This window comes from Miniopterus natalensis, chromosome 17, assembly GCF_054644295.1.
Source record: "Miniopterus natalensis isolate mMinNat1 chromosome 17, mMinNat1.hap1, whole genome shotgun sequence".
Taxonomy (NCBI): Eukaryota; Metazoa; Chordata; class Mammalia; order Chiroptera; family Miniopteridae; genus Miniopterus; species Miniopterus natalensis.
In genome coordinates, this window is record NC_142097.1 from 26,433,640 (window position 1) to 26,451,113 (window position 17,474).

Sequence of the window (17,474 nt, forward strand, 5' to 3'; positions counted from 1 at the left end):
TTTATTTGAAAAGTCAGAATTCTATGATAGGCCAAAAGGAATTTATGGCTAGTGAAAAAAAAAGATCACCCAAGGCATGAAGAGTTGAAAACAATATATATATTAAGTATAAATGTATATTTACATTTATATAAAGTGTATGTATCTATATGCTTGGCCTGAAAATTCTTTTTAAAAAAGTATTTTTACTGGTATTTAGAGAGAGAAAGGGAGAGGGAGAGAGAGATAGAAACATTGATGTGAGAGTGAAACGTTGATCAGCTGCCTCCTGTATGCGTCCTACCAGGGATCGAGCCAGCAACCCCAGCATGTGTCCTGACCAGGAATTGAACCAGCAACCTTTCTGAGCATGGGACAACACCCTACCAACTAAGCCACACTGGCCAGGGCTGCTCTGAAAACTCTTAAACAAAATTATTTCATATTTAAGTGAATATTAAACTTTGAGGTAAAAATGATCAACAGCTTTGAAGACTGAAGGATGGTCTGGTGGTTAAAATCATAACTAGAAATCCAGAACTCTAGAATTTTAGACATGATTGCCTAGGTAAGGTAGCTAACCCATAGGTAATTCAGTGTTCATCTATTAGGCAGGTACTATGTTTAATTACAATGCATTTATAGATTCTAAGAACAAGGTAATTAAACACAGTATATAAGATTTTCTAATAAACAAAGATATATAACCCCATCCCACCTCTGATTTATTTATATATCAATCAGATAAATATATTACATTAGCAACCAAAACACTGCGTATCATTTTACCAACGCTGTAATGACCACACTAACACCTCCAATAATCATATACCAGAACTTTCACATTACCATTAAGCTTGTTTACTAGTTTAGAATTTGGGAACAGAGAGAATACTTGAGGAATTATGAAAAAGTTTAATCTCATCTGCCAAGTCACTCACTTAAAAAACAACTATTTGCACTTAAAAATGGCCAGTGTTATTTCACTGCTAATTGTAGTGGAAGCTCAATAAATGTTTGACCTTTCACAGAATGGGCTTTTTGCTCATATTCCTAGTCGGGAAGACATCTAAAAAACACTTTGGCCATAGGGCAGGCTAAATATCATGTTGACTTTCTTTCAAACTACTGCAAGTCCATCAATTGTGTTTTTTGGGTGTGTTTTTTTCCTGAAAACTCGGTCCCCAATAATAAGCACTTGATTATATACCATGTACTTTGTTGTAGAGGTGTGTAATCTTCACACTAAGATTATTTACTCACTAGTGTATTTACTCACTAAGGAAAGGAATCACACCTTATTTCTCTGTATTCTTGAAACAGTCTCTAAACTCATGATTGATTAAGGTATTCAACACATTTATTCAGTAACTAACTCATCATTGGCAGTATATTAAAATCTATAACAGACCAAAAAAAAAAAAAAAAAGCCAAAAAAAGATAACCAATTAGTTCTATGTCAAATAGATTCAGGGACTTGTTTTATGTTACTAATAATTATGATTGTTAGCATTTACGGAGCACTTGGAAATTCTTTACAAAATGTACCGCTCCCAAATTATTCTGGAAAGAGGATAAGAACATACATAGGCCAGAGAGACACAAATGTTTGAAGAGCTTGACTAAAACTTTCAAGAAATGGATTAAGAGCCACAATCATGCTGAGATCATGCAGGCGAGGAAAGGTACATAGTGTGGGCTCGGGGAGACCACTCCTAGGGAAGTGGTCTTGGTTTCTGTACTAGCTGTGTCTTGCTAACCACAGGACCTAGGCACTTAGCCTCTAAAATTTAGTTTTCTCAAAAAATTCATGGACATGGACAACAGTGTGTTGATTCCCAGGGGGAGAGGGTGGGGGAGGGAGAGGAGGGAATGGGGGGATAAATGATGATGGATGGAGACTTGATTTGGGTGGCGAACACACAATACAGTGTACAGATGATGTGTTGCAGATTTGTGCACCTGAAACCTGTATAATTTTGTTAACCATGTCTCTGCAGTAAATCCAATGTAAAGAAAAGATAAAATAAAATAAAATCTAGTTTCCTCTTTGGTAAACAGAGATCAGATTAGGTGATTACAAAGTCTCTTCCAGCTCTAAAATGCCACAATTCTATGTACAAACTTGGGTTAAATTTGCAAAGAATTTATTCTAGTGAAAGAAGCATTGTGGAAGATATCCAGCCATCAACATATGTGAGAGTGCTTTACTGGGCACCGGACGGAAGGTTAGAGTTTAAACATGAACCAACAGCCCAACATGCTGGGCTGAAGAATGAAAAATGGGTAGTTCACAGACAGATAATTGTTATTGTTTTTTTATTCTTCACAAAACATGTATAATCCTTGGTAATCATTTGTTTAAGTTATATAAATTACTGTTAACTTTGAAAACCAGTTTGTCATCTTCATCTGTGATTTATACCAGACTATATAAACGACATGATGTCTTCGATCTAATAAGACATTTATCTTCATGAAGGAGGCCACTGCAATCCCAAGTGACAGCTTACTTACCCTTATCACAGTTAACTCAACATTGAGTCCTTAATTTCTAACAATGATCTGAAATCTGATGGACTCACCTGAAGCCAACAGAAACTTGTTCAGAAATCCACCATGCTCATCAAAGTATGTGTTTTACAGCAGAATTTGTTCTTTGGCCCCAAAAACACAGACATGGAAACAAGTTTTGTGTTTTTCCACAACGTGCAGTCCAAACACACACACATAACTTTCATTAGGGTTGACAGGAACCATGTGCTTTTATTAAAGAAAAATATACCTGTGAGCAACAAAGATGAAAGCAACTGTCTAAAGAATAAAAAGAAAATGAGATAAATGCTCACTGAATGTATGTATGTATGCGCATATGCTTATTTACACATTTATATATGGAGAGAGGCTATCTTGAGTCACTTTCATTATTTTGTTCTATATCATAGAACAAAAAGGAACTAAAAACTCTAAATATGTTTACATAGTTTATGGCATTAAACACACACACAAAGAAAGTAATGGGCTTGACTCCATCAGTGAGAAGGAAGCAAATGGCTTGCTGCTTTTAGGCTAGTAACTCCTCTAACGTACTAGGGTACCAAGGACTAAGCCTGCAATAGGTATCTTTAACATTCCAAATAAAGCCCCGCTGAAATACACACATGCTTCTCCAAAGTTGTGAATGGGATTTGGCCTGAGATTTACCTGATCAGTGAGGTCACTTACCACTAATCACTGCATCATTAATTCACATACCTCAGTAAACACTGTAAGAAATGCAGTTTATTTTTTCTGTGAAACAATATAATTTATACACTGAAATCAGGCCTTATATAAAACTCACAGCAATGGGTGTCTCAAACTGGCTTATAAACAAACATCTTTTATATTCATTGAGTATAAAGTCTATCAGGGGGTGCTATGAGTAGACTTACATAGCAAAACTAGCTTAATAAGTGGAGACTCTAGGTATAAGATTCCAGCTCAGTTGGAGAAAACCTTTTAAAACAATTAGAGCTCTTTATGAGTATCTAATAACATGACCTTGAAAATGTAAAACAAAATGTGGAAAAATGAATAAACTTACCACCGTAATGGAGATTTTAACATAATCTTTTCAGCAGATAAAACAAAAGCTAGGATATAAAAGGTCTGAACAATAATATTTACAAGTCTAAAAATAATGAGTGTAGCCCAACCGGGTGTGGCTCAGCCGTTGAGCGTCGACCTGGGATCCAGGCGATCGGGGTTTGATTCCCGGTCAGGGCATGCCCGGGTTGTGGGCTTGATCAATGACTCTCTCATCATTGATGTTTCTATCTCTCTCTTTCCCTCTCCTTTCCTCTCTCTGAAATCAATAAAGATATATTTAAAAAATAATAATAATAATAATGAGTGTATTCAATAAATATTTCGGGAGCACACATAGCCCATAAGCATAAACTGATCATTACTAGGCCAAAAAAGAAGTCTCAATAAAATCCAAAGAATCCAAATAATATCGATTATATTCTTAGACTATAATGTAATAAAATATAATGTAATAAAATTAGAAGTCAAAATAAAAAAGCAGGTTTAAAAATCCCTAGAAACTAAACCCAAACAAAAACCAGGAAAAAAACAACACACATGAAAAAAATTGGTTTTAAATAGCATGTAGGTTAAAAAGGATATCATAAAAGAATTAACAAAATTCTTAGAATTTAATTGTGATTATAATGAAAGTAGTATATATCAGATTTGTAGGATACAGTAAAGTAGTATTTAGAGGATACTTTTTAGCTTTGAATATATTTATTTTTTAAATGAACATTATATTCAATAGGATAAAAGCAAGAAGGAGAATGAGATGTAAAGTCCATTAAGAGTGGGTGTTCCAGAGGACAAATATCCAGTTAATCAGAGCTCTTCAAAAAGCAGCAGAATTTATTGGAATTCAATTCCCATCCCCAGCCTCCTAGATTAGATATGCCATCCTTTGCCAACTCACTGAATTTCTTTAAACCTCAATTTCCTTATCTGTAAAATGGGAAAAACAGTAACTTCCTCTCTGAGATGGCTTGAAAATTAAATGAGAAAATCCACAAAAAGCACTTTGTACAGCATAGTAAGTGCTCAATAAATGGTTCCTGATACCAGATGACTATCATTCCTTCCAACTCCCAGATTCCATGATTCTAACTTTGGTACAATGAAATTTAAGACAAACATGAATTCCAGCCACAAAAATCTAATCAAGAACTTAAACCTTCATTTTTATTTCACAATGTTAAAATAGTTTTGTTTAAAATATATTCTTCCTCCCATTAGGAAAGATATTAAAATAATACCTTCTTCCTATTATTATAATAGAAATAAAACACACAACAATCAACAAAAGCTAGTCTACTGTTATAATATTAAATCCAAAACTGACTTCTATTTTACAACCAAATGAAAGCAGAGAAATGTAAAAAAAAAGGGGTGGTGGTGGAGAAAAATAAAGCTGTAAAAAAACCTATTCTCTTTATTTTCAAATATTCTATATGCTTTTTACTGTACCTTTCAAAAAAGGCAAGGAGTTGAAAAGGGCCACTATTGGTGCTTTAACAGGTCTGTAATTTCTTTTAAATCAAGTAGCTATAATAAATTGATCAATACCAGGCTCTTCACTTATTCATTATTACTCTTCTCCAAAGATGGTTATGGGTCTTTACTTTTCCAATTCTATTTTTCATTTTTCTGGAGAATAGTAACCTTCTTTAAACCTTCAACTTTCTAATCTAAAAGAAGCTCTAAAAACATTCTTTCCCACTTCTTCCCGGAAATATCTGTCTAATATCCATTCATTCCCTTTTCTTAATTAGAATGTAATAATACATAGCACACAATAAATAATATATTATAGATTTTAGGTTTCATCTCTTATAAAAATTTTTCTTTTTCTTCCAGAAGGAGTCACTATATACTGTTTATAGAATGATCACTTTCCCCATCCCGTCTTTAAAAAAATGTATGTACATAGGGGGTTATTCAGTATACCAATAAACTAAATTTATAGACACACTAAAATCTATTATATATTTTGGACCATGAAAGCAATCAGATCCTGGGCTTTGTAACTGGTTAACTCTTATAAAGTTATTGTATTCAGCATTTCATACTAAATTTTTTTCCTTCAGTATGGTAGAAACTGTGCCTCCCCAGGTTTAGAAATCTAAATGTTATTACTTGTTAGCAAGTTTTCATTCCCAATGGTGGGGCTATGCGCTTGTTTGAGGGCATTTACAAAGGAAAAGAAGAAGGACTTGTGACTAGGTAGCAGCATGCTCTCATTTTTATGCATGGTTTAGCCTGTAACCTTGGTTTTCATTTTTTGCTGTGCACCTGGCCGAGTTTCTATATTCTTCCAGATCTCTTTGTAGTTCTCACAAAAGCATGTCCCAAATGACAGGCACCATGGCTACTGCTTCTCATCACTGAAGTTATGGGTGGATGGGTCAGACCATGTGTCCTTTTATAATTGTATCTTTCAAACACTGCACTAGCTGGAGGTGGAAGGCAACCAAGATGAAATATTTTAACAGTGACCTTTCATTATCTAATAAAGATAAAATTCCAAAAGCCTAAAATAATGGCACTACAAAGAAAGTTAAAGCATCTTTTTTTTCTTTAAAGAATGGCCTTAGCTATCTCACCAGCAACTAAAGACACTGACTTCATATTTATTTGTTTACTTATTCACAGTGTGTTTTCTCATGGGTAAGCCCCATGAGGGGAGGGACTTTTTACTGCATAGTTCACTTACAACTTAGCGCAGTGCCTTGATATTACCTTATAATCTCTAAATAAGTGTTTGTAAAAATAATGACTAAGTTGTGTGTCAAGCATTACTGTTCTCTATAATGGTAAAATCTAGTTAAGCAGGATAAGTTTACTTAAATTTTTAACATCTTTCTAACCTCTTTAAATTTACAAAAATGTATACATCTTTATTTTTCGGGGGAAGGAAACAAACATTTCTTTTGTTCATTATGCATCAAGCACTCAGGCACATGCCAGATTCAATGCTTTGCAGAAACTCATATTTCAACATTATCTCATCATCCTACAATTAAACGTTTAACACATAAACAAATCTATTCTTACCTCTACCACTGACTGTCTCTTTGGGAATTCTTTTAACTTCTATGCACAAAACTAAACATAAAAATCTATTAAGTAAGAATTTAATATTACTAATATGTATAGTTAATGCCTCTGTTATGGGAAACCACTATAGAACAAAGTTCCCCATTTTGGAGTTTTCCAGATAATAGGAAATTTTCAACACTACATTTAAGAAAAAAATTTATTAAATTTATTGGAGTACGTTGGTTAATAAGATCATATAGGTTTCAAGTGTACATTGCGTGCCCCTCACTCAAAGTCAAACCATCTTCCGTCATCATATATTAGGCCTCCCCTCCCCTACCCTCCCCTTCCCTCTGGCAACCACCATACTGCTATCTGGCAACACTAACTTTTTAAAAAATTTCAATGATTTTTTAAAAATATATCTTTATTGATTTCAAAGAGAGGAAAGGAGAGGGAGAGAGAGATAGAAACATCAGTGATGAGAGAGTCATTGATTGGCTGCCTAGCCCGCAACCCGGGCATGTGCCCTGACAGGGAATCGAACCCTGATCGCCTGGATCCTAGGTCGACACTCAACCGCTGAGCCACGCCCAGCTGGGCTTCAATGATTTTTAATGAAAATATTTTTAAACATGTCATGTATATCTGAACAGTCTTAACCAAAATGTCTGGGACATGAATCCATCTTTTTGGATAACTCAGATAAGGATAACAGTAAGGATAATAGAGTGGTTATCAGCAGAAGTTCTAGAACTAGACTGTGTAAGTATAAATCCTGGTACAACTACTCACTAGCTGTGTGATTGTAGGTAAGTTAACTTATCTTGGTATCAGTTTCCTTATCTGTAAAATAAAGATAATCCTAATATCTACCTCTTAGGGCTGTTCTGAGAATTAAATAATGATATATGCAAAGTGCTTAGAACATAGATACAAGGCACATAGTAAGTGCTCAATAAATGCTAAAAAAAATTCACTTTATTAAGGTGAGCTCTTACAGGAGAGCTCAGTATTGTATTGTATTCTCTTTACAATACAAAATGGCCCCAGGCAGCTATTTTTTTGTTTCTATATAAATTTAGCTTTAATTATAAATTTTGTTTTCTACATAAGTTTTTAATGTTTTTCTGTTTCTTATCTCAATGCTATGCTATTTCTTATCTCAATGCTAAATTTGATTATACCTCAATTTATGCCTTTACAGTGCCCCTTCTTCTAATTTGATGCTTCACTCACTGTGGTCTGAGAAATCAAAACACTGTAATGGTTAGAAATTTCTAAGATGAGGTATCCCCAGTGAAGACCTCAGGGGCTCTCTCAAGATAAGGTACATAAGTGTTAACACAGGACTCAGGAACATTTATTTCTACTTAGAGGTATTTCTGGCTTACTTATTGTGTTTTCAGCTGTGTTTGGGAAAGTTGGAAATACCAAATAAGTGACTTAAGGATTAATGAGGTACTATTGTTCTAATTCTGTCAAGCATTAGATTAATAGAAAACAAATGAAAGGTTTTTTAAAAAATGTTTTGCACTGTTAATTTTCTACAATTATTAATCAGCTACCAATATAATTATTAAGCTCTCAATCCAAATAGTGTTTTTAGTATAATACCTGAACCAATATACAGATCTCACATTACAAGGCCCAGTTTCTAAAACTTATGCTAGTTTACAAAGCTCAAGCAAAATAAGATGTTTCTGTGTGACTGAATCCACAGTTCTGATGTGGAGGTTATCAATTCAATGAAAGAGATAAAATATGAATCACCAAAAGGGCTAAATGAAATAAGAATTCATGGATAAATTAAAAAGAGAAGGGAATAGACAGATTAAGAACTCTTGGAAAATGCCAAAGTTGTAGGGAAATTTGGAAGAAAAATAAATTGGAAGATTATAGACTAATAAAGAGAAATAAAGAATAATTTACCAACTTTACTCCTAACCCCTAAGTGAGTAATAAGCTTCCAATTTAATATTCAGTTTAGTGGCATCTCTACCTTTTTCCCCCACTGGAAAGGCACAAGAGAGACTTTGATAAGATAACCGTGTGCATCAGTGATGATCAAACCTTCTGTTCAAGTGGCCAGATGCCAGAAGAGGCGCAGACAGTGAACCTCCACCCTTGGGATATCTGACTCTGAGCCAGAAACTGGCAACCACCAAGCCAAAATTTTTATATTCATGTGTCTTAAAAATTCATGTATATTTTGCATCCCATCCTACTACATACCAATGTGTTTTAATATAAAAATAATATTTATAACAGTTGAATTATTTAAATCCTCCCATTCCTAAATCTTCAAGTAAAACTGATGCTCCAGGAAGATTTGCACTATGGTTCTTGTGGCTTCCTGTTGAACACCACCAATATGGTCGGTCGGGTATATAAAAAGCATGGGTAAAAGTGATATCTTATTATAATATGATGAGCTTAAAATTTTCAAACAATCCACAATAAATCAATAATCTAATAATCATTAAATGAAAGCTCTAATTTTCATGCAACTCGGTGAAGCTAAAAAATCTGAAAAAATGGTAAATTGGGCCCTGCAATCTTAAAATGCCCTCTTAGCTTTTGAGCTACAGTCCTTATAAAAAGATCAATAATGATGTCTTCCTGCTCCACTATGGAATTAGTGTTTTCCTAAATACATTAACTTCAGAAGTATTGAATTACCCAGGAGGACCAGCACCACAATGAAACAAATAGTTGTTCTTTGCAAACTAGTGATTATCAATTCAGAGAACCCACCAAAGGCAGCTTGAGTTAAATGACAAAGGGCAAAGACACCAGGACAAAAAGTAACAAAGTATGGTGAGCCAAAATCCAGAAAAATGAAACTCACCCTCATCCTGATAATCTGGCAAAAAAGGTGCATCTGATGTGAGAGAAGGGCCAAGAGTTCCACTGTGATTATCATCAGAGCTGTCCTGTCCAAGGTAATTTTCAGCTTGGTCTCCCCCTGAGGAACAAAAAAGGTAAGGTCATACTTTGGGCATCTTTATAAAAGTCTTTGTATATTTCTTCTGGTATTCACACAAAAAGATATAGCTTTTACTTGATGGACATGGCCACTATCCATTAACATATGAGAAACAGATAAATAAGTTCAAAAACCAACTTACCTGCATGGGAAGTTTTCCATTCAACCACTCTCTTACTAGAACTAGTAACTGTCAGCTTAGAGTGGAGAGGCCTCTTGTCACCAGAGAAAAGTTTCTCTACCACACTTAAAATGAAAATATAGCTATATAAATATGCATCCATATATACTGTGTCTCCATTAATTATGACCTTTACTGTGAATGCCTTTTTCTCTTTATATTTCCAAATGAAATAGAATAAATTAAACAAAGCGTTAACCTTCCATTCATAATACAATGTAGCAAGGTCAACATGCTTTCCTGTTCTGAAAAATAAGAGAGGTAAAAACATAGAGAACCCAGACTTTGCTGGATTCTATTCCAATTTAAATCACTACTTGCTTTGCAATCTTAAGAAAGTTCTCTCTTTATAATTCTAGTTTACAGCCTATGCAACCAACCTCTTAGGAATTCTAAAAGCCCTAAGAAGGTAATATTTGTTCTGTAAAATGGCTTTGATGAAAGGTAATGTATATACAATACTGAATTATGCAATTAAAACAATGCTAATCTCTTTTGGGTGTTTTCAACATACATTGCATTATATTTTGTAGAAGTGGTCCATGCTATTATGATACTTTAAAAGGTTCAGACGGAAGATGTTAGCTCGTTCAGGAACCGGAAGAAAAGGCTCTGCATTGCAAATGGCTTTCCTTAAACTCCCCTAAACGGAGGTACAGTCTGCTGATAAAAGGACACCAACAGCTGCTCAGTTCATTTCACAAACATGAAAAGGGGATTTTCAACTGAATTTAATATTATCTCAAATACTAATTTCCAAAGGAAATCACCAATGTTAATTTCAGTAAACACTGTAGAGTTTTGGCCCTGGATTCCAACTAGGGAGCAGTGAAACCAAACAACATACACAGACTCTGTATTGCCTCACTTTAAGGGTTTATTTCCTACAATTAAACCAGAAGGATAGGGAGGATATAAAAGGATAAAAAGAGAATGGCTGAGCACACGATGCAGTGTGCAGATGATGTTTCATTGAGTAGTACACTTGAAACCTGCATGGTTCTATTAACCAATGTCACCCCAATAAGTTAGATAAAAACAGAATGGCAGCCCTGGCGGGTGTGGCTCAGTTGGGTGTCCTTCCATTCACCGGGATGTTGCGGTTCAATTTCCTTGTCAAGGGCACATGCCTAGGTTGCCAGCTCTATCCCCTATCCCCAGTAGGGGGCGTGCAGGAGACAGCCTATCAATGCTGCACTCTTACTTGGATGTTTCTCTCTCCCTCTCCCTTTCTTTCTCTCTAAAAATCAAGAAAATCAAGAAATATTCTTAAAAAAAGAAGAAAAAACAAAATGGCTGTAGCCTTCTTCTTCCATAAATTAGGTTATCATATCTAGACTCTTCTACGATCAATGGTAGGTAGATGTTCAGAACTGAGTAGGTCACCTGCACATATAGGACTTTAGAAATAAAATGTGGAGTTTATTGTGGAGAAGAAAGTAAAGTTAAAAAGAAAAACAAACAACACTTCATATAAAAGTCACTGGCTAGAGCCAGAAGAAATGCTCTCCTTTATTAGGTTACTGATCAGGATATAAAGCTCATGGTTATGCTTCAAGTATCACTATGAAATTTCCATTATAACAAGAAAAGTTCTCAAATACTGGACTGAGGTTAAACTACTCAAACTTTGCATCACTGCAAATCCATTGAAATTATATTATCAATGTGATCTAAATAGACTGCCTGGCAGGTAACCTGAAAGTGAGCTGTGAAGTTAAAGCAATTTAAAATTTTTGAGCCAAACCAAATTCCATTAAAAAAAAAAAAAAAAAAAGCAGAGGTAGCTTGGGTTGCTGTGCAACATTTAACATTTGTAGGAGATACTGAACATTATTTATCAACTATCATTCTAGACTCACAGTTTTCTGCTTGCTTCAGAAATTTGACAAATCTACTCTTACACATTCTAGCATCCCAGGCTTTTTTTTTTTTTTTTTAGTAAGCAGATCAGGTAGGGCTTTGCTCTGCTTTGTTGCTTTTTAATAAACTGTTTATTTCAGAATAATTTTAGCATTTTATAAGTATTTCAAAGATAGTACAGAAAATTCCTGTAGACCCTTCATCCAGTTTCCCCAAATGTCAACTCCATATGTAACTAGGGCATATCTGTCAAAGCCAAGAAATTAACATTGGTACATCACTGTTAACTAAACTACAGACTTAATTTGGATTTCCCCACTTTTTCCATTAATTTTTTTTTCCTGTTCTAGGATCTATTCCAATTGCTTTTTAAAGCTTCTATTTTAAAAGTCTCAGCCAAAATACCTGCCTAGATTCCGCATTTGATTTAGTAACTTCAGATGGAAGTTACTTCCATGTGATTCCTATGGTTTCTGAACATAGTTCCCCAAGGTGGGCTTTTAACAGCCAAATACAAGACCATGCCTCAGTATAGCATATAACAACAAAGGTAAACAACTCAACACGGCAAAAACAGAGCCGAAGTCAGTACTAAAAATGGTTGCGGTGGGGGAAACATTAGAAAATACGTTTTTACATCCAAGCATAATTAGTTCCTGATGATGGAAATGTTGCTATAAGTGTTTTTAATGTTATATCAAGTGGCCCAACTCCCTTGGACACACACTGAAAAAAGTCTTTAACACCATATAAATAGACACTCCCGTGTAATTAAAATGATTACAATTATTCAAGATGCATGGGTGAAAAGTTTTATAGAAGAACCAGCAATTACTGTGGTCATTTTGGATTTAAGTTTATAACATCATTTTTTGTTAAAACATAACCACGAGTGATCTCTGGATTCATCTACAGCTCTGACAGTCACAGTTCTAAGTGGCCACTACTATAGTCCAGTGGGATCAGACATAAATGATCACAAGCTATAGTGACAGATATTTCCACTCAGCAGCTCTCCAATTAGGGTTCAGAACTCCATCTGCTTAGAGTGGCTTTCTCACAAGCAAGAACCCTTGCCACTAGAGACACACTTTCCCATTGCAACTCATTCAGAATCAATATATTTCTATACAGACATATATATTTTAACGCACAATATCTCCATTCATCACATCCACTACCTCCAGTCCCTTCTCTTTGTATTTCTAAACAAGATCTGGGGGAACTATATCAAGGGTTCACCTGCTATTAGCTGGTAATTTGCTCCTCTATCCTAAGTGTCATAAGAATTGGGCGCTAGATACACTCCTTAGTATATTCAATGTCAGGTTCTCCACTGAGTATTGTGCTGAGGGGCCTATAAGGGGGATATTTCTCTATTGTTCTTTCCTGAGAGTCAAACTCAATTTCATTCATGCTCCACAGAGTGATAAGTTGGGGATTTCTTAGGGTTGGAGCAGAAAGATAAAGTAGCTTTGTGTTAGGTGTAAGGTAATTATTTGCTAGGGTTTCTGTGCTATTTGTTTTTATTCCCTGTGTTTTCATTAACAGTTAATGAGTTTCCCCCCTTAATTCTAAAACAATAGCTTGGCCACTAGAAGTTGGATTTTTCTGCCATGGACTCAACCAGCTGTTGCTGCTCCATAAACTTTATGGAGAAGTGAATTAAACTGCTAAAAACTTTCATTTCCTAATTCAATTCCAAATAAAACAGGGAGGGAAAAAATGAACCATTATGATGTTCCCCTTGTAACTATTTTGACTCCCAGCAAACTCATCTGATCCTAAACTTGCAGGTACTATTTAGGGACAAAAACAGGCTGTAATGACAATTTTACCAAAGAAATGAGAAGGAAATGAAAAAAGACAGAAAGTAGTATGAGCATAAAAAATAACATGAGAATAACAAATAAAACATAAATATATGTTTGCTTATTCAATATTTAAAGGCTCAATGATTTTTTTCATGTTAGTATAAAGTCATCATCTTTTACTTCTCTTCTAATTAACTGTGAACTATATTATTAAGGATTTTTCACATCTGCAACCGTTTATATGGTATGGTTCAAAACTTTACAGGGTTTGCTATTACTTCATCAAGCATCTTTGAGTAATATAAGGAAATGGAAATTAATGTAAAATTATCTGCTGTTTTTTGGTTTTTGTATTTATTGTTGCTGTTGGAAGGGAACCCATGACTTCTGACTCTATTTAATATTTAAGAACCTGTGAGACATAAAGCTGCGCCTTTAAACTAATAAGTCCTAAATAAAATGCTATAAATAAAGGTCCCTGATCCAAATCCAGTTAGTTTTCATGCTTGATAGCACTAATATTGCCAGAGTTTCATTGACCAATTTAATAGTAATGCAGTTCCCAAAGCTGAACTATGGTAAGATTAGCAAAACTGCAGCTTATTCCTTATTGAAACCATTCACCTAAGTTATTGGATATAATACCAACTAAAGAAATATGTTGGGTACACATGTGTCCATATATGTGAAGTGTTACTCACATGTAAATGTATTATGGAGCACATTTGCAACACCAAAGCTAAAGTTCTGTCAACACTTCCATTATAAATTACATACCCTTTTGCACATACTCATGCATTAGAAAATATATGGTGCTCCCCACAGAACATCCTAGAGGCTTCACTGGTTTCTAAATACCCATTTGGATGTGCGTGGTTAGTTCCTGTGATTAATCCGTATGTAGTGAAGGTCTCGAATTCTTCTCTGTTCTGTATAGTCTGACTTCCTGCCCATCTCTCTTTTTTCCCTCCTACATCTAGCCATAACTCAATGTATAAATATTCTTTTTTCCCCTCAAGGCCCTGGCAGTGAGTGTAATAGTACTGAATGTCATTAAATCTACAGAACAAATGATGGGCCAGGTAAAGAAAGTTTCCATTTATCATTCTTTTAAAAAGTTGCTCCAACTAGATCTTGAATGTACAAGAAATATATTGAGCCTAATACTAAGTTTTTAACTGAGAATACTGTTTACTAATCACATTATCATGCTAAGAATAACAAACTTCTTAAGGACCTTTAGGGATGCCATTTGCAGAGAGAACAGTCTAAATGATCAGGAATGGAACCAAATTGAGTAGACACTTATAGCACAATCACTACAACACCTGTGAATCCAATAACCAAAAGGGCAGTGTACCTTAATAATATTTCCAAAATGAGCTACATCTGTCAATGGTGGGTGGGACAGGAAGATGCCTGTGGGAAACAATTGAAAAGTTCTTTTTTCCCCTCTCCTTCAAGAAAATGGTCCTTTATAATGCAGTTTTTCATTTTGACCAGTAGGGTGGGCTGCAGTGTGTAGCATCATCCTAGTCCTTAAAAAAGAAAATAGGGGAGGAAAAAAAAAAAGGTAGCCACCAAGGGAAAGAATCCTTTAGCTCGGCCCCTGCCCCCCCAAAACTGAGATTTTTAACCCTTCTTAGGTTTCACATAAAGGTGTAACTTCTGGACATTAACAAACTGGAGGGCTGGCAGCAACAAATATAAACCAGATAATTGTATATGTGACAACACACACTTCATAAAGCAAATTACAACCTGTCAGCAATCATTCTGGCTTTACACTAACGAATACCATCTACTGCTGTTATTGTTCAACTACTACTAAAATGGAACCTGCTGAGTTAGTATATTTTCAATAATAATGGCATTTGACAGAATTCAAAACATGTAAACCTAGGTACTTGGTAGTATGTGGATGAATATACTGTAAAATGAATGCATTTATCACATGACAACCAGGCAATCATAACTGGAATTATTGGTTCATAGTTCTGTTTTCCTTGGACCACTACATTCTCAGTGTTTTATTTTTGCTCTGAAGCTATTCAACTGAATTTTCAACATGCTTTGACTTATAGGAGAAAGTTAGCTATAGTAATCATAAAAATACAATAGCTTACTGAACTCCTACTGGGTATAGGCTCTGGGTCAAGACTCTTCATGTACTATCTCATTTAATTCTCAAAATAATCCTGTGGTATATTATCATCTCAAACCTTCAGATAAAGAAAATGAGACACAAAGATTAAATAACTTACCCAAAGTCACATAAGTGACTCATAAGTGGCAGAGCCAGGCTTTGACCCCACCTTGTCTGATTACTAAGCTCTCGTTCTAATCCACTGAGCTATACAGTCTCCAAATCTGCATGCTTTATAAATTACGATCATTACTCAAAGGCAAAGCATACTGAACGACCTGGATTTATGGCATGTGCTATAAATTATTATTTTTTACTTCAGTAAAGTAAATCTATAATCAAAAGTATAAATTATTATAAGTAGTAGTAATAGTAGTCACATTAGGTATGAAACTGGCAGACAAAGCCGAATGTGGTCAATGATTTGTTCAAGAGGGAGCTAGTCCTATTCAAAGGTTCAAGTTTACTGCAGTAGTATTGTTGCAGGGAACTTTTTTAATACCACTTTTTGGCATGAATTTCATGCTTACAAAATTTAACACAACTACTTTGGGTTTAGTCAGATAAATATATTAAATATTTTACAACATCTCCTATTTGATTTTATTGAATTTTGGGTATTTTGACCCTGCAGAAAGTGAACCAACATGTTCCACACCCAAATCTAGTTTTGACCTGGCATAAAAAGTGTATTTCCTTTCCAGCACTATCATGCTTTAAGTCTCACAGTAGGGGAATGCTTTGACAATGCCACATAAATGTAGTGATTTTATTACTATTGGCTCATCTTGCTCTCCTCTTTTCTTTTTCCTTCTCCCAAATGACAACTTGTAGTAAGACCTTAGCACCCACTTCTAGTCCTGATGCATTTTAAGATCTTCTGTACCCCAATCAGTTTGCCAAGATTGCTTCTTTTTTGAGAGAAACTTTAAGATCAGTTGGATTCCAATATCTTCTGCCACAGAAGAATAGGACTGCATGATCTACAGGGTATGAGTAGATATACGAAAAGTTTTATAAACACACGAGGAGTAAAAATAAAACAGCATCTAATAAAGAATGATTTACAGGTAAGAATAGCAGGCCTTAAAATGTAAACCATCTTTTAACATACTGAATAAAAGGTGAGTTATCTCTGTGAGCAATATAGACCTCCAAGATCCCAAGATCAATAAGGGTGTAATGGCAAAGGGTGATAAGATCTGGACTCTCCATACCCCAATCCCACCTTAAACAGGAACTCCTGTTCATGTATGAAAATAGCATGTACATAACATGTAGGTAACAACATCAACAACCAAAACCTCTCACTATCTACAATTCTAGTCAATGTTTGGTTCCTTTTAGAACAGAAGAGTATCTCTTTATTTTTTAATTTTTTCTTTTCTATTGGGGTATCACTAACACAAGTAAAGTGCACAAATCTTGAGAGTAAGTGGTATTGCTTTTTAAGTTTGGGAAAATACCTTTTATTATTATTATTATTATTATTATTATCCTAATCAATGAAAGTGTATTTTATTAATCAATTTTTCACTTTGGGTTGCGAGATCCAACAAGACACCAACGTGGATTCATGGTGATCACAGACAATGTCTCTTCAATTTGGGAAAATACCTTTCAGAGATGAACTGTGATCAAGAACTTTTCAGGCTGGCAGGTGTGTATTAAATACACATCGGCTGACAAGGACAGATAGGTTCAAAGTTTCCAATATTTGCCTCACAAGAGTCAGCAGTAACTAGAAGCTTTATTTTACACATCATATAAGTCCCCTCTATCCATAACTAAGTAGTTCCTTTCCTGTTTTAGTGATCCTTCAGCCATCCTGGTAAACAGTGACTATTAAACAAGTTTCTGAGAGAAGTATGTGGTGATAGGCAGCATAGT

The 17,474-nt window shown here is 34.9% G+C and overlaps 1 protein-coding gene across 1 annotated transcript in view; it reads right to left on the reverse strand.

The window, feature by feature from the left end:
• The window catches only part of SKAP1 (src kinase associated phosphoprotein 1), a 222,854-nt gene that overhangs the window by 172,653 nt on the left and 32,727 nt on the right, over window positions 1–17,474 (reverse strand). Inside the window, exon 4 of the mRNA XM_087826499.1 lies at window positions 9,443–9,559. Coding sequence (XP_087682625.1) covers window positions 9,443–9,559 — 117 coding nt within the window. The remainder of the gene's footprint in view (window positions 1–9,442; window positions 9,560–17,474) is intronic.